The sequence below is a fragment of the Urocitellus parryii genome, chromosome 12 (genome assembly GCF_045843805.1).
Source record: "Urocitellus parryii isolate mUroPar1 chromosome 12, mUroPar1.hap1, whole genome shotgun sequence".
NCBI lineage: Eukaryota > Metazoa > Chordata > Mammalia > Rodentia > Sciuridae > Urocitellus > Urocitellus parryii.
The window spans coordinates 38,824,116-38,848,277 of NC_135542.1; the positions used below are offsets into that span (position 1 = coordinate 38,824,116).

A 24,162-nucleotide genomic window follows, 5' to 3' on the forward strand; every position below is an offset into this window, starting at 1 on the left:
TAATATGGATATCCTTGAAAAAGTACTCATCTATTTAAATGGCATATCCAAAAACAGTCTTCTATGAAAAGAGCTGAAAAAAAGAAGAAAAAAAAAAGGAAAAAAATATACATTTTCAAATAAGACTGTACCTTAAAGGCAGGAAATGTATCCAAAAAAACTGAATTTTTCTTTTCATACAATCTCATATACTCATCCACAAGCAAAAATTTATTAAAATGAACAATCCAATTATCTCAAGTAAATTCACTGAGTGTCTATCAAAACAGTGCTATAAACTGGTAATAAAAATATAACTAAAACACTTTCATTTATCCTGTCTCATAAAGTGATTAAGACAGGTAACAAAGGCATTGTCCTTGCATTTAAATGGTTTATAGTCCAGTAGAACATATAAAATGATTACAATTAAAAGTACAAATATTTTATTAAAAGTATTATTTTCAAGTAAGACATATCCTATAATCTAAATTACGAAAGAGCACCATTATACAGAACAATGTTCAAGAAAAAAATGGTTACACAAATTATTATAACCAATTAATTTAGAATTTAAAGTTGAAAAAGTTTAGAGAAATTCTTAAGCTATAATGTTAAGGTAATAAAACTGAATATGAACACATTCCCAACAATTTAAATATTTTTAACTAAATTGAGGAAACTTGGGGGGACCCCCATATGAGTAATTATCACTGGGTGATCATAATAAGTTTTTATTTTTTCTCTTTACATTTTCTAATTTCCTCTGACCATCTACTGCTCTTAAGGAATGCAATAAACCTCTTATGGTTTAGATACAAGGTATATCCCGAAAAGCTCATGTGTGAGACTATGCAGAAAGTATAGAGGTGAAATGACTGGGTTATGAGAGACTTTAACCTAATCAGGGCATTAAAAATATTCCACTTGAATGGATTAATGGGATGATAACTGTATGCAGGTAGGATGTGGCTGAAGGCAATAGATCACTATGGGTGTGTCTCTGGGGGGTCATACTTTGTCCCTGCTGTGTGAGTTCTCTCTTTCCTAATTGTCATGTCCTGAGCTACTTTCCTGTCATGTCCTGTCTTAGTTCTGCCTCACCTTCAGCACAAAGTAATGAAGTCGGCCATCTATGGATTGAGACCTCTGAGGACCATGAACCCCAAATAAACTTTTCCTCCTCTAAAATTATTTTTGGAGGGAAGGGGAGGGGAGGAAGGATAGCAGAGGATAGGAAAGGCAGCAGAATACAACAGACACTAGTATGGCAATATGTAAATCAATGGATGTGTAACCTATGTGATTCTGCAATCTGTATACGGGGTAAAAATGGGAGTTCATAACCCACTTGAATCAAAGTGTGAAATATGATATATCAAGAACTATGTAATGTTTTGAACAACCAACAATAAAAATTTTTTTTTAAATTATTTTTGTCACGTCTTTTAGTCACACCAGCAAAAAAAAAAAAAAAAAAATGACTAAAACACCTTTAAATAGATACCCATAATTTTTTTCTGTCAAGCTGGGTAGCGTAAAAGAACTCTACATATATAGTGAGAAAATTCATCAAAATGAAAACTTATAGTAAGGAAAGCAGGTTTGAAAAAGATGGAAGACCTCACTTTTTTTGAAACATCAACCAGAAATTAAAACAAGTAAGTACGTTTTAAATGACATATAAACTAAAAGTTTCACCAGGAGCCTTCTTCAGTTCACATGATAAATACTTCAGGTCCCCATAGGACACTGGAATTACTCCATGTATCTGTGCTGTACAATATGGTAGCCAGTAGCCATACCTTGTTCTTAAGCACTTGAAATAAGGCTTGTGCAACTGAGGAACTGAAATTATGTTAACTAGTTTAATCAACTTAATCTCCAGTAGCTAATGATTACCATATTAAGAACAAAAGAATTTGGATATCCCAAGACAGTTCCCTTGAAAAGAATTACTCAGTACAACTACCCTCAATTACAATCAGTAGTACTAAAACTTGAGAAGTTGAAAAAGAGGTATGTTTGGGGCTGGGGATGTGGCTCAAGCGGTAGCGCGCTCGCCTGGCATGAGTGCGGCCCAGGTTCGATCCTCAGCACCACATACCAACAAAGATGTTGTGTCTGCCGATAACTAACTAAATAAATAAATTAAAAAAAAAAAAGAGGTATGTTTGGAAAAAGCAAAAGAGGCAAATATCAGAGTTAGGTGAAAAAGGAGGCAACACATAGGTCTTAGAGCCCAAGAAAATTCAAATTGTATATAACATTTATATTTATCAATCTCAAATACTTAATAATTTATATCCATTCTTTGTCAATTAGTAAAGAAGAAAAATGTCAAATTGATAAAATAAAAAAGGTAACATTAAAAAATTCTATAGGATACAGAACATGTAAGTAGCTGGGAAAGACAAATTCTTCCACAGTATCTAATTTCCTGTACTCCAAAAAAGGAAAGACTCAACAAACTAAAAGGTTACAAAAACAAAAACTTATTCTCAGTAGTTCTGGCATCTCTCTGTTATGATGAATTTCTCCTTCAGGTCTGCAGTCTTCAGCTCATATAAGAGACAACAGGTAAAACAGGTTCTTGGGTGTACCCAAGGCCTTAAAAATATTTTGCCATAACAGATAATAAAACTCAAATTTCTTTAAGAAATGGACATTTTAAGTAATTCTTGGCATGCTCTGGTTCCTTGGATGTGCTGTGTCTGTCCTGTGACTGATATCATGTTATTCCAGAACAATTAAAAACATTCTAAGAGAATGAAAACCAAAAAAATGTATTAAAGTTTCTCAAGCCTCTTTCCTCAGATCATTAAGTACAGCAACCCATATATAAAACCAAATCTTCTGCTGATGAGGGATACTAGCATAGTTAAAGAGGTGTAAGCAAAGGCTAGTTTGAGCCTAACCCTCATCTACAGTATGTACCTTAAGATTAAATTACTATTTGTCCAGTATTTATGGTGGGACTCAATTTTGCACATTTGGGAAAGCTCATTTTGTTTTAACCTCTCCCAGGAACAATGATGCACACTAACTAAAAGACATATAATTTATGTTATGTTAATATATTAATTTAAAAAATGAATTTAGCTATGTTTATTCGTCATCCCTAGAACAAAAGATTAGTTTACTAACCAGAAGGATCTCAAGAATAAAGGTTTAAAATAAAGGAGTTAGAAAAGCCTGATTTTAACAAAAAAAATTTTTAAAGTATGTGATTTTTTAATCAAAAAGACTTAAAATGATATATGAGCTCTACCAACTTTCACCAAGTTACATACCTTCTCTAAACCTCAATAGCATCAGTAAAATATAATACAATTTTTTTGCAGTATGGTTACTGAAAAGAAATAAAATATCTGTAAAACACAGCATGTACACACACACACACTCTATAACGGGTAAATATTAATTTAAATATTAATCTTAAAAACTATTTTTTAATGGTCATTCTCTACATATTTCTGAACACCTATTTTCTTGGCAAAATTAAAGACGGTCATATTAAAGTATCTTATTAGTTCAGCTGCAAGAGACAGAAAAACACCAAACCAATCAGTGCCTTTATGTCCACTGTTAAAACAGTTAAGTGTTGATGCAGCAGTCCCAATGATGACAAAGGTCCCAGGTTCCTCAGCTTTGTTACTGTCAACCTGAATGCACTGCTTCCACTGAATGATGTTGGGTAGCAAGTGCCAACATCTGTCACTAAAAGGAAATGGCAAGAAAAGGGCACATTCACTTCCTACAAATGAATGTAGTCTTTTTCAAAGCTATTTACCAAGCCCTGGTATTCACATTCTGGAAGCCACAGCTTACTCATGTGGTCAATCACAGACAGCAGTAAAAACTGTGACACAGACAGTATTTATTCTACTCAGCCCAAACCGAACTAAATCCAAGAGTTCTCCTAGCACAGAAGTAGAAGATAATAGACAGCACAGAAGTAGAAGATAATAGATATTTAGGCAATTAGGAGATTCTGTCCTAGTGTATGTGTCTATTTTTTCCCATTTTTCCTTACTAGTACCAGGTTTCTCCAATAGCACCATCTCATGGTGTAGGTGTAAATAACTGGATTGTATCTCATTTAAATAATTTAACATTTAAATGTAAGGAAGACTTCAACACTGGGTTCTTTGATGAGACAATAAGGACACCGATAGCAACATTTTCCGTCATGTGTCAGCAATGTGATAAATACTTTATGTAAATTATGGCACATATTAAAATTGTTTCATATAGGTCTTATTCTAGTCTGATAAAGGGTTTTTAGCCACCTAAACCATCCTAACCTAAAAAAAGGTAAGTAACCAGGGGGAAAAGAAAAAAAACAAGTAAAACAACAATGTTCTTCTCTCTCTCTCTCTCTCTCTCTCTCTCTCTCTCTCTCTCTCTCTCTCTGTGTGTAGAGGGGGACAGGGGGATGAACCTAGGGACAATTAACCTAGGGACACATTGAGCCACACCCCCAGCCCTTTTTTCTTTTGAGGCAGGGTCTCTCCAAGTTGCTTAGGATCTAAACTCCTGGTAAACTCCAGATTTTATATATTTTACCACAATAAATGAGAGGCTCTGAAAATGTCATCTAGGGATACATAATACATTAAAAGGACCCAGATCAAAATTCTAGAGATTAAAAAAAAAAAATGCCATGTGTCAGAAAAAAAAATACACTGACAGGAGACTAGAAAGTGCAGAAGAAAAGACACGGGAACCTAAGAAACAGCAAAAGAAATTATCGAAATGAAGCATGGGGGACAGGGGACAAAATAAAATGAACAGATTCTGTAATCTATTGGACTACCATGAAACAATCTAATATACATAAAACTGGAGTCACTGGGAAGGAAAAAAAGAGAACAAAGAATTTTTTTGAAGGACTCAAAATTCCCAGATTTGACAAAAACTATACAATCAAGATGCTCAATGAATGCCCCAAATAAGAAATATGAAGAAAACAGTAGCAAGGCACATCATAATCACATTGATGCAAAACAATCAGAAAAAGAAACTCTTAGAAAAGTCAAAGAAAAAAGGACATCATTAAAAATGGAAGAATAACACAAACCAGAATACAATGAAGATCAGAACCACCATCCTCCAGTAATTCTCCAATATGTTCCACACAAAGAAAAAGTGGAGAGGCACCTGCCAGGTATTCCCCAGACCTTTCAGCAAACATGGACATGCTTTCTGCCAATCACACGCAAATCCACAAGAAAGCTGATATTAGAAACACTAAGAGAATGGGCACTGTTCAACAAGGAATAAATGTCCCATAAATATTACCATGGCAAAGCAGAAGAGTCTGCACTGTTATCTGCTTGGTATTGTGAGCTCTAAACAAGGGCAATACTCATATTGAGTATGTTAAATACTCTAAGAGCTGAGACAGCTTCCTAAAATGTACAAAACAAAACAATCAGAAAGAGGAGGAATTCAGGGGCTAGGGATATAGCTCAGTTGTTAGAGTGCTGGTCTCACAAGCACAAGGTCCTGGGTTCAATCCCCAGCACCAAAAATCAAAAATTTAAAAAAAAAAAAAAAAAAAGGAGGAATTTGAAGAGAAAGAGACATGGTTTCAATGAAATACCATCCTAGACCCACCTAGAGAAGCACATTCTGAGAACCAATGGAAAAAAACCCTCAGCTACTAAAACTGATTTCCTATGAATTCATGGCAAGACAGGTGTCAAAAAATAAAAGACCTCTACATTGGAGGGGGTGCAACATTTTAGAAAAGAAAAACAAAAACTGTCAACTAACTCACAATAATCACAGAAACTATGAGTTGAAAACTTTATTAGAGAAGGGAAAGTGACTAATTTTTATTGCTGGAGGGACAGATCACAATGAAAACTCTCAGAAGTTTCTATATATGTATTCATTTTACTTTTTTTAAACAATTAATTCTTGATTTTATAGTTTTAAAATGACAGGCTTTAAAACTAGATAAGACAGGCAGATATAGAAACATAAATAGCTGGATAATTATGGACCAAATTGGTATGCCCTCCCACACACACATACCCTAATTCACAAGTTGAAATTCTAACCCCAGTACTGGCATTTGAAGACAAAGTCTTTAAAGAGATGACTAAATTAAAATGAAGTCAGCAGTCACTAATCCAATATGATTTGCCACAGTCTGACTGGGCACAAATCACCAGCCACTGAAGCAGGAACAAACTTTATTTCTGAACTCTACCAGCATACTCCACACACGCTCCCGGGAAATCTGCCCACCACCACACGGCTCCTCCAGGAACCAGCAACCGGAAATCTCTCCTCCCGAAATCCCTCCTCCTGCACTTCCCCAACCAATGGGAACTCTGCGGGAATCCCCACGAGAACTCCAAAGTAGTAGTGGCCTAGGCAGATAGTAAGGAGAACTCCAAAGTAGCGGTGGAGGCAGAGAGTAATGCCTCACCTGTCAACCAATACTGTTGGCAAAATGCCAGGGGCCATTCCGACTCGGCTGTGGCTCTCAGCAATGATTAGTGTCCTTATAAAAGGAGATCAGGAAAAACAGAGATACCAGGAGGTAGGATGTATCAGGAATTCTTTTTTCTTTCTTTCTTTTTTTTGGTACCAGGGATTTAACTGAGGGACACTCGACCACTGAGCCACATTCCCAGCCCAATTTTGTATTTTATTTAGAGACGGGGGTCTCACTAAGTTGCTTTGAACCTTGCCGTTGCTGAGGCTGGCTTTGAACTCACAATTCTCCTGCCTCAGCTTCCCGGAGCTGCTGCAATTACAGGAATGCACCACCCCACCTGGCTACATCAAGAATTCTTAATCATCACCTCCAGTCTCTCCTTAATGTTGCTATCCAAAAATTGTCAAGCACAGAAGTTTCTATGACATTATTACCATTTTCATTTGTATCCCATCCAAACCTATAAGAGAAGACCTAAGATATTTCAATTTCAAAGCACCAGAGCTATCCTCTAAGCTGACAGCAACCAATTTGAAAAGAAAAGTAACAGCAGTCCTCCTTAAACTAATCCTCTGCAATAATATGAAAAAATATTGTTCATCACTAGCAGTTAGAACAAAAGTGGGAGAGAGGGGCAGAGACAACAACAAAGGGAAACTAAGCAGATTCAGAAACTAGTCCAGGATTCAGATGCAACTTGATTACTGTAAATTAATTAAACTGCAGAATCCAACTCATACCCTTAAATGTTCCACTCAAACCCTTTAAAGACTTATAAATAAAAGTGATCACGTACTGCTCTTGAGGTTTGCAAAATGTACACAACTAACTATTCTACTGAAAAGTGTTCATGATTTTTTTAGAAATATAGCCACCAGGGCTAGGGATGTGGCTCAAGCGGTAGCGCGCTCGCCTGGCATGCGTGCGGCCTGGGTTCGATCCTCGGCACCACATACATACAAAGATGTTGTGTCCGCCGAAAACTAAAAAATAAATGAATAAATATTTAAAAAAAAAAAAAAGAAAGAAATATAGCCACCATATTTGAATTCATAAGCATTTCTAAGTATAGAATATATTTTAATGGACAGATTGTTGATTTAATAAACTTTTTTTTTGAAGAGCAGTTTGGGCTCAGCAAAATTGAGAGGATGGTCGTTTTCCTATATACCACTTGCTCCCCCATGAACATGGCCTCCCTTGTTATCTTACCAACATCTCCCACCAGAATGGTTCATTTGTCACAAACTGGTACACCTACACATTATCACCCAAAGTCCATAGTTCACATTAGGATTCACACTTGGTTGTATACATTTTTCTAAGAATGTTGCACATGCTTCATTTGTACATTACACAAAGTATAAAGACATGTATCTACCATTACAGTGTCATACATGGTATGACAGTATCTTAATCTTCTGGGCTCTACCTACTCATTCCCCACCTCCAAAAACTAATCCTTTTTTTTTTAAGTATTATTTCAGTTGTTGATATACCTTTATTATTTATTTATTTATATGTTGTGCTGAAGATCGAATCCAGTGCCTCACACATGCTAGGCAAGCACTCTGCCACTGAGCTAGGACCCCAGACCCAAACCATTAATCTTTCTAATGTCTCCATACTCCTGCTTTTTTCAAAATGTGATAATGTTGACATTATACTCTTAATATACAATCCAGCCATAAAGCACCTTGGTATTACACAAAGGAGCTGAAAACTTATGTCCATACAAAAACCTTCACAAAGATGTTTATACCACTTCATAAGAAGTGGAAGATAAATAGCATGACTGTCATTCCTCTAGTAGTTAAGTATAATCTCAAAAATCAATAAATACAAATTTTTTTTAAAGAGAGAGTGAGAGAGGAGAGAGAGAGAGAGAGAGAGAGAATTTTTAATATTCATTTTTTTTTAGTTCTCGGCGGACACAACATCTTTGCTGGTATGCGGTGCTGAGGATCGAACCCGGGCCGCACGCACGCCAGGCGAGCGCGCCACCGCTTGAGCCACATCCCCAGCCCCAATAAATACAAATTTTAACTTTCAAACTTCTAAATACATTCATATCCATTAACAACCAAAAATCAAATGACCAAGCAGCAGAAAAGGTACACAAAACACTTTTAAGAAAGAAACATATGGACTGCTGAACTGTCTGGTTTACTCTTATTTTTTATTTTACTGGAACTGGGGATTGAACTCAGAGGTGCTTTACCACTGAGGTACATCCCAGTCTTTTTTATTTTTTATCTTGAGATCGAATCTCACTAAGTTGCCCATGCTGGCCTCTAACTTGTGATCCTCCTGCCTCAGCCTTCAAGTCACTGGGATTCAAGGCATGCACCATCAAACCCAGCTTTCTCTCATTTTAAATGATGTGAAGAGAAATAACTGAAAGAATACATTTTTAAAAATCTAAACGGTATCATAAAGATGACTATTACTTAATGTAACCAATAACTTGAAAGCTGTTTTATAAATAAAGTTTCATAATGGTTTTAAAATAAAAGTTATAATTTTATTTTTGCTCATTTTTAAAGACACCTCGAAGTAATTTTTGAATTTTTCTATTATTTTTAAACACAGGCACAATAATAGCATAGATATACATCTTGCTTTTCAGGTGCTATGCCCTGAAGGACCATACATACATTCAATTCAATATTTCTAGTGAAATTCTCCCTCCTGAATTGACTCATTATTAATGACTTAAGACTGTCACTACTTTCCCCATCATCCTTCATTAATTGTGAAACACCAAAATTATATATTTTGACCTGCACATTACCGGCATCAGAATCACCATATCTGTTAAAATGTAAACTCCTGACCCACCTCAGTTCACCTAAATCAAAGGATCTGATATCACTTCCACCAAGTGTCATAAGGCAGGATTCTGGTTTACATTGGATGATTCTGACTTTCAGGTTTTGTCCAAGCCTCAGTGGGCCAAATAATTAAAGGAAAGAAAGAATAAAGAAGTATTCTCCTTTTCTCAGATACATTCTAGACCCAAGGCCACCTCTGGCCATCTCTGAATTACAATAATGTAATCCTTAGTTCACCTGGAATGTTTTTTAAAACTGGTACTGGAGCTGGGCACAAACCTGTATTTGCAGCAAACTTGGGAGACTAAGGCAGGAGGATCCCAAGTTTGAGGCCAGTCTCAGCAAATTAGTGAGACCTGAGCAACTTAGTGAGACCCTGTCTCAAAATAAAAAATAAGAGGCTAGGGTTTTGGCTCAGCAGTAGAGCGCTTGCCTAGCACATGCAAGGCCCTGGGTTCTATTCTCAGCACCACATATAAATAAAATAAAGGTATTGTGTCCAACTACAACTAAAAAATAAATATAAATAAATAAATAAATAAATAAATAAATAAATGGGGCTGAGGACATGGCTCAATGGTTAACTCTCCCTGGGTTAAATTCCCAGTACCAAAAAAAACCCAAAAAAAACTGGTACTCAAGTCATACTACATTAGAAAATCTGGGGGTGGAAGCCAAGCTTAAATATTTCTAATGATCCATAGTGACTTCCATATACTGTAGTTGGAAATCATTGCCTTTAGTAGACAAAAGAAAATTTTAGCTTCAAATGATCTTTGTAAAAGTCAGGTATTAAGCCATAGGTATTAAGTTTTGAAATTTCTAGATGAGCATATATTTCTATATTCTTATTCCTACAGGAAAATTTTGCAATGCACTTATTAAAGTTTTAAGATTACCTTTTTGTTAAAAAAATGACAAAAAAATTGTTTCCCAATGAACATAATATAGGATCATACCGGGCTGGGGATGTGGCTCAAACAGTAGTGCGCTCACCTGGCATGCATGCGGCCTGGGTTCAATCCTCAGCACCACATACAAAGATGTTGTGTCTGCCAAAATCTAAAAAAGAATAAATACTAAAAAAATTCTCTCTCTCTCCCTCTCTCTCAAAAAAAAAAAAAAAAAAAAAAAAAAAAATATATATATATATATATATATATATAGGATCATACCACGTATCTTAAGTTCAGATACATCATTCCATGTAAAAGGCACATTCATTTCAGTGATTATAGATGAAGAAACATAATCACAAAGCTTACACAAAAATTCAAAGTTCATGTTTTAGATATTTAAAAGCAACTCCAAATACTGATAACTCCAAAGGATTTTTATTCTAAATTTAAAATAGTTGCAATGCTGGTATGAAAATTAACTTTATATCTCACATTATCTCTTCCCCTAACTCGTGACTATCTCATTTCTCTGAAAGAAAACTTCTGATAGTTTTTCCTCTCAAGTTTACTAATTCCATAGATGCTGTTGTCCTGTTAGCAGCACTAGATAAAATTTAATTCACAAAGAAACATTTTTTAATCTTTATTCTTTCATGAAAGGCAGATCAATCAACTTAAAAAACATTTTAGTTTAGTTTAAGTTTTATTTTAGTTTGGTTTCAGCTGTTTGACTTCATTTTTTTTCACCATGTAACAGGATAAAACATGACCATACATATTTAAATGTGTAAGAGCCCAAAGTGCCACAAACTATAATAACAAAGTTATCTCAAAAACAGTGAAACATTTTTTCAAAATCATCCTAATACTTTCACATTTAATATTTTAAATATTTTTGCAGGGATTTCATATATCAAAATGCATTTTCGGAGAGGGTAAAAGGGGGAGATCATGAACTGAAATTGATTACCATGTATGTATGAGTACCTCAGGATGAATTCAACTACTATATACAACCATAAAGTTCTAATTAAAAACAAAATAAAAAGCATTTTCACTAAAATCTTGCAAGAATCAAAAAGTTCCTGACAACTGTGCTAATGCACTTTCATTTAAAAAAATAATACCTATCACTACAACCAAAAAATGGTTTAAACTCACCTTTATTACATCAAAGAAACATCTAAAATACTAGAAGAATTCTTTTCTAAAATTGTCCTCCACGTGTCAAAAAAGGGGAAAAGTCCACATGTAGTTAGTTATCTTTAATAAAAACTAAAAGTAATTATAATCATATAAACAAAATCTAAAGAGAAAATTTTAATTTCAATAAGTATATTTGAGAATGACTTCTGAGGAATCATGGTTAAATACAGGTAAAATGGTACAATCACCTCCTGATACAATGTGCTAAAGCGGCTAATTTTACATGTGAAAAGAACACTTTATCTTGATAAGAGCCCCAAATATGCATATCATAATCCTACAAATCAATATCCAATGCTACCTGTGTACAATCAAGGCAACATTTATATCTACAGACTAAATTCAGACGTTTATTTAAATATAAATATAAAGCTAAGTGCAATAGTGTTTAAAACACCAATAATCACCTACCTTTTATACGAACCACATACTAAGAACTGTTTTTTAATCTTTCATATAGAATAGAAAAGTGAAAAATAAAATCTGGGTCAATGAGAGAAATGTTTATAAATTTACTCCTAACATACTTAAAAACAAAAGATGAATACAAAGCAGAATTGGGAAAAAAAAAAAACATAGAAAGGCCATGCTTAAGTGAAAAGTCCTTAAAACCTACAGCTTAGAAATAAGCCAACTAGGAGACTCTATGGTTATTACCTGGGCCTACTAAGTTTAACAAGAGTCATTCATGACTCAGAAGCAAAAGGTACCATAATACGGTTTAACACAAAAATTCTTACTAAAAACAAAGTGTAGATACTAGGATAATTCCACATACAGAGGACTCTAATTAGTATTTATATTCTATTTTGAAACACTAGACATGGTCTGTAATCTATAAAATAAACTTTACCAGCTGATTACCATATCCTTTCACAAAAACATTTTAAACATATTGATTTAAACTAGACCACACTCATGACACATTAGTAAATATTAAAAGAACCATGCACAGCACAGTGTGGCATGTCTGAGTAGATAGTAGTCCTATCTACTCAGGAGACTAAGGCAGGAGGATGGATCACTGCAGCTCAAGGTCAGCCTATCTCAAATAAACAAGTAAAGAAATAAATTACAAGCAAATGAGACAGTTCTCAACATCATGTGTCATTAGTAAAATGAACCATGAAGGCTATCATCACAAAGACAGACAATACCAAAAGTTCTGTGAGGATGTACAGCAACTGGAACCCTCACATATGGCTCATGGGAAGGCAAAATGGTCCAGCCATTGTGGAGAATACTGGCAGTTAAGCATGAATTTAACATGATCCTGAAATCTCACCCCTAGAATCTATCAACAGAAATGAAAAACATCCTCACATATGGTAAATTCATTAACAAAATATAACATATTCATATAACAGAACAGTAGTCAACCATAAAAAAGAACAAAACACTGACACATGCTACAACACAGATGAACCTTAAAAACATTAAACTAAAAAAATGCTAGCCGAAAAAAGCCAGATGCAAATGGCCACATATTGTATGATTAAACTTATACAAAATCTACAGAAAAGAAAAATTTATAGACAGAAAGCAGATAAGTGGTTTGCTGAGGTTGAAAGTTGGGAATGACTACAAACGCACTTGAAGGGAATATTAGGGGGTAATCAAAATGGATTGTGATGATGGTTACAGAACTCTAACAATATAATGAAAATCAATAAATTATACACTTAAAATGGATGAATTTATAGTACTTAAGGTATACCTCAAATAATAATTAAAAAGAACTAGCAAAGCTGGCAAACAATGATACCTGTTTTCAACACCTGCTTTCTCTCAGACACTTTTATTTCAGAGCTGATTCTAACAGCAAATAAGAGACAGAAACACACTTGCCAATTGCACAACATCTGCAAGCTACATTTATTCACTCAACCCAGGATTATCAAGGACTTACTACTGTTTGTCTAATTGAACACTTCCAGTAGATATAGAATATCGAAACTCTAAATTCCTTTCTATAATTTTCTAAATATAATGCAAAAAGAACATGAAAAACTACATTTACACTTATTAGAAAAAGTAACATATTACAAGTACTAAACAATCTAAAGCCAAATAACTATGTTAGTAACCAGAATGCCTGATAATATTTGAAAATTTTAAATAGTTGTTCATCATGACTTATAATGACACCCTTGATTCCTGATCAAAATCTCTCACATCCTTCAACTTTGTTTTATTACTAATATAACAGAGCCAAGATGACATTTTAAAGGATTTCATCCTTAAACACACTACCATCTGTCCTTACACATGAAAAATTGCTAATCCAACACAAGAATCAGCTAGGTTTATAAGGAGGAACTGGATTAACTAGAGAAAAGATGAACTGGGGGGGGGGGCGGACAGGAGACAACACAAGAGATGACGCACAAATGATAAAGACTGTACAACCCACACAAGGTGTCTTTACTTCACCTAAAACAGAAAATAAAATTAGTTTAAATCTTTTCCAAGACACACTGTTTTGACATGACCCAGAAAGTGTCCAAATTAGAAGTTACTTTTCCGGGGCTGGGGATGTGGCTCAAGCGGTAGCGTGCTTGCCTGGTGTGCGTGCAGCCCGGGTTCGATCCTCAGCACCACATACAAAGAAAGATGTTGTGTCCACCGATAACTGAAAAATAAATATTGAAATTCTCTCTCCTCTCTCTCTCCCTCTCTCACTCTCTCTTTAAAAAAAAAAAAAAGAAAAGAAGTTACTTTTCCTAAATAACCTCAACTAATTCTACTATCCAAACCCATCCTCTCTGCATATACTTAATCTTCCTTCCAAAAGACAGATAAGAACTAAGTGATAGGAACACAAATTGAAATGTTTACTTAGTATGTTAAGCATTCCTCAACAAAATATTCTAAGTAATTAAAGTACTACTTACCCTGCTGTGCTAGAGAAGGCTTTCCTATTCATTTTCATAACATAAAAAAAAACAGCCCCAATAATGAAGCGGTAGAAATTAGTTCCAAATCTATAATCCTTTAAAAATAAAACTTCTATCATTTGCTTTAGCTAAAGAAGTCTGAATCTCTTTTTGCGGAGAGAGGGGATTCTGGGGATTGAACTCAGGGGCATTCAACAACTGAGCCCCATCCCCAGCCCTATTTTGTATTTTATTTAGAGACAGGGTCTCACAGAGTTGCTTAGTGCCTCTATTTTGCTGAGGCTGGCTTTGAACTCTGGATTCTCTTGTCTCAGCCTCCAGAGCCACTGGGATTACAGGCGTGTGCCATGGTGCCTGGCTTTCAGAAATCTAAATGTTTTTCAAAGAATAAAGAAAATTGGACATTGAATACAAAGTGATTATTCAACTATAGCAACAATTATAAAACATTTTAGATATCTGAAAGAACAACCTCTTACCCAAAGGAAGAAGTAAGCTATAAAAATAATTATTGGACTTAGGAATATTTCCTAAAAGATTATCAACAATGAAGCAAAAAGGAATCCTAATATTTTTCCTTTGTCACTCATACACACAGAAATGCTAACCATTATGAATTAAATGCTTTCCAAGAAGATAAGGATTATTTAGAACAGCCAACTACAGAGTTTACAAGAATACCTACATAATTTAATCACACTTTTAAAAAGGGGGGCTTATAGATGAGAAGAAAGGAGAATGAATCAAATCAAGGATAAAACAAGAACAGGCAGTTTTAGTGGAGCCAAAAGGCCACCATGATTTATATCAATTTAAATGTTAAGTTTTGTATAATAAGCTAGCCCATCAATGGTAAATGTTCTGTTGTGTTACTTTTTAAAACTAGAAATTGCACTTCAATCATCCACATTCTCTTTACCAGTGACCCTTATCACTGACAGCCCGTGTATGTTTTAAATATGAGCACAAAGTAGTTTTAAGTATACAGATGGTTCCCAATTTATTAAGGTTCAACATAAGTTTTTGACTTTCCAATGGCACAAAAACAATCAAACTCAGTAGAAATCATACTTCAATTTTGAATTCTGTTCTTTTCCCAGGTTAATGATATGCAGTATGGATAGCACCAGACTGCAGCTCTCTGTCCACCACCAAATCAAGCGCGTATACAACCACAACAACCACAGAGTGCTGCTGAGATATGTTCTATAGGTTAGGCGCATTAAATGAGTTCTCAACAGTCTTTTCAACTTATAATGGGTTTACTGGGGCAAAACCCCACTGAAAGTCAAGAAGCATCTTACAGTGTTGTAAAATAGGATTTCCATGAAGCAACTCAAGAGGCTCAAATGGAGACCAAATTTATATCATTATGCTCTCTCTCACCCCAGCCACCACTATCTGAATAGAAAATGTAATACAGAGATCCAAACAGAGGATTCCAATTAATATCTTGGGAATTCTGATATTCAGACCAATCTCCCAATACGATACTTGCTCCTCTAATTCATACTTTACATAAAAACTCCAAATGGAATCAAAACATTAATAAAAGTCAGCAAAGTACTAAAATTCAGTTATATATTATAATGTTGGTAATGAATTTCCTAACACTGAAGCCTAAGCCAGAAATTATCCTACCGTAATAAGTCATAAATGTGACTACAAAAAAATGACAAAGCTCATATACAGTGTAATTATTTTCATATTTATATTTTAGGCCAAGTTATGTTTATGTACCAAATATATAGACCAAAATATTAATTTAAACAGTGGCTATCTCTAGATAAGAATACTGTACATAAGTGCCACTACTATTTATACTTTCTATACTCCCTAAATTGTCTACAATCAGAACATATTTTTATAATTTAAAAATGAAAGTTTTTACTTCAAAATATAAAATCTATCTTCTCCTGTATCAGCCATGGTTAGCTGACCATTTCCTTCAGGTATGGATAAAACTTACAAAAAAAAAAAAAAAAAAAAGGGGCTTTTGAATACAGCTTCAGTTAAATAACAGAACTATGAGAATTTGATGTAGCTACTAAGGAAACAAAAGTCCACCTATCTGTAAAATGATTTTTAACAAAGTTGCCAAAGCAATTCAAAGAGAAAAAAAAATTTTTTTGAAAAATTGGTGCTGGGTAGTCTGAATAACTTTACAGTCATATGGGAAGATATATCTATATTAGACTTGGCCCCTAACTCACACTACACACCAATTCTAGCTTGAAATGGTACTCTAGACCTAAACCCAAAAGTTGAAACCAAAAAGCTGGAATATCTTCGTGATATAGCAACAGGCAACAGATAGCTTGGACAGAAAAAACAATAAGTATTAAAATTTTTTATTAAGAATATACATGTGCTAGGCACAGCGGCACATGCCTATAATCCCAGCAGCTGGGGAGGCAAAGACAGAAGGAACACAAGTTCTGGGCAAGCCTCAGCAATTCAGCAATTTAATGACACCTCTCAAAAACAAGGCTGGAGATGCAGCTCAGTGGTAAAAGTACCCCTGAATTAAATCCACAGTGCCAAAGGAAAAAAAAAAAAAAGGCCAGAATCAGAGAAACCATTTGTAAAATATAAATTTGACAAAGATTTTTCTCTTTACATATAAAACTAATTATATATCCAAGACATTAAAGAACTTGTACAACTCATCAAACAACCCAATTTTGTTAAAGGACAAAACCACGAACAGATGATTGACAAAAGAAGATATATAAAAATGGCGAGTAAGTGCACAAAAAAGTACACCATTAGTCATCAGTGATATGCAAATTAAATATCAATGCAGTATCACTACCCACCACAGAATAGCAAAAATTTAAAAGACAAAGTGTAAGGGAGATATGGAACAACCAGAACATTGTGCACAGGAGTATAAAATGATATAACCACACCAAGAAAGATCCGGCAGCTTCCTAAAAAGTAAACATACATCTACCCTATGACATAGCAATTCCACTAGGAGAAATAAAAACTATCTTCACAAAGACTTAATACCAATTGTTTCTAGCAGCTTTATTAAGAGCCAGAGTATATAATACATTCTGAAAACAAAAACCTGAAACAGCCCCAGTGTTCATCAGTGGGGGATATAAACTGTGGTTTATATAACAGAATACAATTCAGCAATAAAAATGTATTATATTGATGCAATAATAAGTCTCAAACACTTTGCTGAGCTAAAAAATCCAGACACACTACATGATTTTATGAAGTTCTGAAAAAGACAAAAGTAATCTTTAATGCATAAGTATCAAAAACAAAGAGTAGTTGCCTCTAAGAGAATAGAATGTGGGATTAGTTGAAAAAACCTGAGGAAGATTTTGGGGTTAGTAATAGTGATTTTGATAAAAATTTGCACTGTACATATAACATTTGTCAAAATTCATCAATCCTACATTTAAGATTTATGCATTTCAGTGCATAAATTTAATCTTTTTAAAAACCTAAACAAAGACTGGGTGCAATGGGACATGCCTGTAATCCCAGCGCTGGGGACGCTGAGGCAGGAGGCTCTCCAGTTCAAAGCCAGCCTCAGCAAAGGTGAGGTGCTAAGCAACTCAGCAAGACCCTGTCTCTAAATAAAATATTAAATAAGGCTGGGGTGGCTGGGATTGTGGCTCACTGTTAGAGTGCCTGCCTAGCAGGAGTAAGGCACTGGGTTCGATTCTCAGCACCACATATAAATAAACAAAATAAAGTCTGTTGACAAAAAAATATTTTAAAAAATATTTTAAATAGGGCTGGGATGTGGCTCAGTTGTTGAGTGCCCCGATTTCAATCCCAGTACCCTTCCTAAAAAAAAAAAAAAAAAAAAAAAAAAAAAAAAAAAACTAAACAAATACTGAATTCTACTTAATTAAATGCTTGCTGAAATGTTTAAAATGTACAAATACCTCTAACTTCTTTAAAATGAATCAAAATAAAAATGGAGGATTAGAGGGATAAAAGATGGATTGATATAATAAAGAAAGTAGAGCAAAATAGTAATTTGGTGGTGAGCATAAAAACATTCCTTATAAATTCTTTCACCTCTACTATAATTTTTCTAAAATAAAATGTTAGTAAAAATTTTAAACTATTAAATTGCATTATGTTACATTACTGAGAGCTATACAAGTTTAAGAAGCAAGTCACAAAAGAATAGATACAAATGTTAACATTTTAGAAAGTTAAGAAAAAATAAAACAAAACAATATCCTCTAGGGATATGCACAAATGTAGTAATTTATGAAATAAAGAAACAATAAAACTTTCAGGGTAGCAGATAGGAAAGGAGGCACAAACACTGAATTAAGCAGCAGCAGCACACAGATACTTTAATGAACTGGTGATGTATTTACTAACTTGTGTAGTGATTTCATGAATTTTTCATGCTTCAAAGCTTATATTTGCGGGGCTGGGTGTGCAGCTCAGAGGTAAAGCGCTTACCTCGAATGTTTGAGGCACTGGGTTCAATGTTCAGCACCACATAAAAAAATAAAGATACTGTGTATTCATCTACAACTCAATAAATATTAAAAAAAAAACTTATATTTACAAGTTATATTGTTTTAATATCTTAGAATTCAAAATGGGAAAAAAGAACTATCTGGTCAAGACTAAGCAAAAACAAACAAAAAACTTATACTTTAAGATAATTATTCACTATTCTTTACAACTATTTACACAAACCTACATTTCCTTAGTCTACACTGACCTTACCTTGGGGCCAAGATGTTTCGAACTACAATTTTTTTGGATTTTTAGAATAATACAGAATATATACTGTATATTCCCTAAAGCCCTTTGGGAATATGGGTGAGCATCCTGAAATCAAACATATTAATATTTCTCCATTGAAAGCTATTATTAGCTTCTCAAGAGGGGTGAATGGACTACAAACATTCAAGCATCAGATAGGCCAGATGTTACTATCAAATAAATATTAACAAAATTTATTTTTATGTATCAGTCTTGTGGATAAGGGACTGTGGACCTGAAAAGAGGTTCAACTTCACCTAAATAGTAAATTGCATGCATCACTTGAACTAATTCATTTTCTTTAAAGATTTCCTAATCATCAAAATACAGTTTTACAAAAAACAATCTACTCCATATGCTGCAAATGTCCATCCCTTATTTCACAAAGAAAAACATGTATAAAAACATTTTTCAGAGGCTGGGAGGTTATAGCTCAGCCATAGAGCACTTGCCTTGCACCTGTGAGGCACTGGGTTCAATTCTCAGCACCACATAAAAAATAATAAATAAATAAAATAAAGATACTGTGTCCAACTTCAAAAAAAAAAACATTTTTCATCCTCTTTTCTATTTCTTTGTTATTATATCTTCATAATATTCTCTCTACGTAGTGGGAAAAACACCACATGATCTTATTTTAATTAGAAAAAAAAAACAGCATTAAGCTGAAAGAATCTAGCTACTATAATAAGAAATATTTTTATACAGTTTACAGGTATACTGATATCAATCTAATTGTTTTGTTTTCTAAGTCACTGAAAATTGCAAATAAACTTTTAACCACTTTTGTCGATACACAGTCTTAAGTAACAGTGTTCTACAGGTCGTTTTGACTATTTACTAACACCTTGAAAGAGCAAAATAAATCAAAATCCAAAAGTAAAGACTTTAGAAAGACATCTCTCCAGCATGACACAATTCTTTTTATCATCATAGGCAAGCAGTAGGAGAACCTGAGTCTGGACAAAACACAAGTATTAACCCAAAGGTTCAACTGAAAAATGTGTATCACTGAAGCCCTCCCCACCTGAAAGTAGTTCCCAAGCTGTAACCACTAAAGAGATATACTTTCTTTGGATTAATTTAAGAACCCATGTAAAGCAACTAGATTTCTGCAAAGAAACAAGATAGCTTAGTCTCTACAAAGATAGTCTTGGAATTCAGCTCTTATCTATTCTTTCTCACAGTTTTATGATGGTAAATTCAAATGACGATATCCACTCAAAATTATGTAACAAGAAACAGTTGTAAATAAAATTATTTTTTCAAAGAAAACTTAAAGCAGGCTCGGGATGTGGCTTAAGTGGTAGCGCACTCGCCTGGCATGCGTGGGGCACTGGGTTCAATCCTCAGCACCACATAAAAGAAAATAAAGATATTGGGTCCACCTAAAACTAAAAAATAAATATTAACAAACAACAGCACCACATAAAAGAAAATAAAGATATTGGGTCCACCTAAAACTAAAAAATAAATATTAACAAACAAAAAAAGAAAACTTAAAGCTATTAACTAAAAATATGCTAAATGCACATAGAAGGGAACTGCATTCAATGAGCACTACTTACTATGTAACAAGCACTGAGCACAGTAAGCATTTTACAGGTCATCTTGTAACTTTTCCCCCACCTGTGGTCTGTCTTCTAGGCCTAGACTACTGCAGGCAGGATACATTTACTTCTGGCATACTCTGTCTTCTCACTTCTGTCATGTTCTGCAATAAACAATTTTCAACGGTACTTTCTGAACTCCTGAATGCGGTATTAAGTTCCATGCCTGGGTTTGTATTAGACTATTTTCCTTTAAGCTTTCTCTATTAAAGACGAAATATTTATTTTCCTAGAGCAAAACCAAAGAAATGTGATGGCAGTAAAATACTTATCAATTGTGAAATACAGTCTAGATGGAAAGTTTCAAATCTTTAAAGTGACAAGAGCCATTATTTCAGAACACAGAAGTTCTTATAATTTACAGAGTTTTGGTATGGAAAGATGAAAAGGTTGATCAACAGTGTAAATGGACTTAATGCCACTCAACTGAACACTTGAAGACATTTAAAATGCTGGGCGTAGTGGTAGCACACAGGTATAATCTCAGAGGCTCAGAGGCTGAAGCAGGAGGACTGCAAGTCAAAGCCAGCCCCAGCAACTTAGCTAGACCCTCAGCAACTCAGTGAGACCCTGTCTCAAAATAAGATATAAAAGAGATGGGAATGTGCCTCAATGGTTAAGTACTTCTGGATTCAGTCCCTGGTACCCCCCCAAAAAAAAATAAAATCATAAATTTTATGTTATGTATGTGCTGTCACAATTAAAACATTGATTTATTCTAATATTTAATAGGATGAAATGTATAATTTAATTTTTTTCCACATTTTTTACTGTTATAGTTAGTTGTACATAATGATGGGATTTGTTGTTACATATTCATACATGCACACAATATGACAATATAATTTGGCCCTAGCACTTACATAATTTGAAATTAATTTGCTATAACTTTGAGATTTTTTTTTTCTTCCAATTTTGTCAATTGGCAACAGAAGCCCGAGGAATCTTGGTCCAAAGAGTAAGGAACAATTTTTGGCTTGGTAATATTCATTGCTCTTCAGAATCCCATTCGTATTCATACTCAGAAAGACTTAATCAATTAAAAGCAGCAGGAACAGTGCCATCAAGTCAGCAGCATCTGAAGTGCAGCCCATACCAGTAATGTGTCATTTTAGCAAACGTGTCTTAGTGGTACTGAGCACTCAATAAACGAACAGACTAAATTTACTGAGAATGTGAAATGTTTCATTTTTAAAACAGCCTTCCTTTTAGTAATTTAGAAAATACTTTAATTAAAAAATGTATATTCATATCAAACATATAAACAACTTAGTTCCAACCTCTGAATAACACTAATAATTAACATCACTAAAGACTCAAGAGATGAAAGTGTAAAAAACTTCTATCTGGGATTGAGTTTGAACCTGATGAATGCTTGAGGTTTACAGGTACTATTTTTAACTGAACTTTCTGGCCTTAGGTCAAAGTTTTGTTAGCAAAATACCAAAGCGAGAATGCTGGGAGAGAAGCCCAGAGACTGCCTCAGCTAAAGAAAGGCTAGGACCTCTAGGCAACCAATCCCACTACCAATTTAAGACTTCCAAAGACTGTCCAGAGTATCATGCTCCCCTGAGAACACAGGAACAACACACAAACTCAAAAAATCAGTAAAAAAAAAAAAAAAAAAAAATCAAAAATATCTGATATAACATCACTACATTCTGACAAAATATAGTACATCACTACATTCTACATAATGTACAGAAAGATACACACTCTCCAATCAGTTGCTGCATTTTGGCCAAACTGAATGGAGTCACTTTGCCAATGAGTCCAGAAACCTCAAAGGACAACTGAGGGCCTCGGAAGAAAAGTCAAAAAATCAGTGGGAAGGGAGGAGAGCATATATACTCACTAGGAACTGAACTTCTGCGTTCTGGCCCAAAATGTCAGATTGCCCATCCTAAGGCTAGTCTTCCAGAGCTAACTTAATAGTCAGAGTTTCTTTTTCGCTTTCTTCTCCCAGAGAAGTCCACACCATCTTATCCCATAAATGCATCTCTACCGCACACTAATCCACTAACATAACAGAAATCAGAAATACACCAGCCCTCTACCATGCATTTATTTCTAAAACGTGTTCCTTAATCAAGAGCCAACTAGTAGCCTTTATATAGATATAAATTTGGATTCAAAGGCCATCTTAGGAAAGATACAATAAAGGGGCAAGATTTATTCTATTCTACAATTCAGACTGATTTTTTGGGGGGGTGGGGCCTCTGAGGAAATTACATTTACATAAATTAAAATACACTAAATAGCTACTATGGAATGTTCAAAAACAACTGAAAACGGGAAAACTTCAGCTATGTGTTCCAAGATTTCCTAGTAAAAGAAGTGGGAGCAGTTCTTTGTCATGTACCCAGGCTGGTACTGCCAACAGAGAGCCAGCATCAGGTTTCCTTCTCCCTGGCTAAAACCCGAGGCCCCACGCAGCATGACACTTTCAAATCGGCTAGTCTGGGTGCAAGGGACAGCCAACCCTCCACCTTTCCTCCCCAAACCCAGTGGGTGGGCGGGAAGGAGCGGAGAGGTGTTTCCTCCCGGCACTCCAAGGAAGGGGCAGCCGGGATGACACCCGCCCCGAGGCGGTGGAAGGAGGGACCCGAGGTGGGTCCCTACTCTAGGAGCTCAGTCTGGAGCGTCTGGTCCCGGATCCCGCGGCCGGAAGCTGGGCGGGTGGGGCGAGACCTCGGCGCTCCCCACCGACGGGTGGACACAGGGGTCTGACTCCGGGGCTGGAGCGGGCAGGGCTCCCGGCCACCTACCAGCAAGCTCTCCACGTTGATAGGGGAGCGAGGGTCTCGGATCAGCGCCTCCAGCTTCCTCTGGCGGCCCGCGCCGGCCGCGTCCCCCGGCACGGCCTCGGGGGCGCCGGGCATTTTCCCCGTCGGCGGGGGCCGGCTCATGCCGCCGCCGCCCGGCCCGCAGTCCGGCTCCTCGCGCTCCGGTCCCGCCGCCTCCGGGCCTAGCGCCGCCCCCGAACCGCCGGCCCCGGGCGGGGCTCCGCCGGGCCCACCGCCCGCCTCCGGCTCCGGTGCTCCGCACCCGGCCTGGGCCCGGGCACTGCTCTCGGGGTCCGCTCAGCCCGGCCCGGCACGGCCGGGCGCGGCGAGGAGCAGACGGCGTCCCCGCCCCTCAGGCAGCCTCGCGCCGCCGGGTCCACTGGTCCGCGGCGAGCTCCCGCAGGACTCCGCGGGCGGAGCGGGGAAGTGGCGCCGCCGCCGCCGCCTGGACCGCCCCGCCCTCGGGGCCCGGGAGGCAGAAGCCCAGGCGCGGTCAGCTACGGCCGCCGACGGCCCGCGCCCATGTCGCCGCAGCCTCTCCCTCCCACGAGCCCGCTCTGCTCTCACGCACTCCCGCGCCCTGGCCCGTCCCGGCCGCGCGCAGCCGCTACCCACAAGCCCCTCCGCCCGCGGCTGCCGGCGCGCGTGCCCGCGGGCCTGCAAGCCCCGCCCCCGCGCGCGTCCGCGGCCCGCCCACACCGCCGCGCGCGCTCCCGCCGGCCGGCCGGCCGGC

At 36.4% G+C, this 24,162-nt stretch overlaps 1 protein-coding gene across 1 annotated transcript in view; it reads right to left on the bottom strand.

Moving 5' to 3' along the window:
• The window catches only part of Rock2 (Rho associated coiled-coil containing protein kinase 2), a 136,431-nt gene extending 112,836 nt beyond the window's left edge, over positions 1 to 23,595 (bottom strand). Inside the window, exon 1 of the mRNA XM_077791974.1 lies at positions 23,412 to 23,595. Within this exon, the coding sequence (XP_077648100.1) occupies positions 23,412 to 23,552 (141 nt within the window). The 5' untranslated portion in view covers positions 23,553 to 23,595. The remainder of the gene's footprint in view (positions 1 to 23,411) is intronic.
• Positions 23,596 to 24,162: the final 567 nt, after the last annotated feature.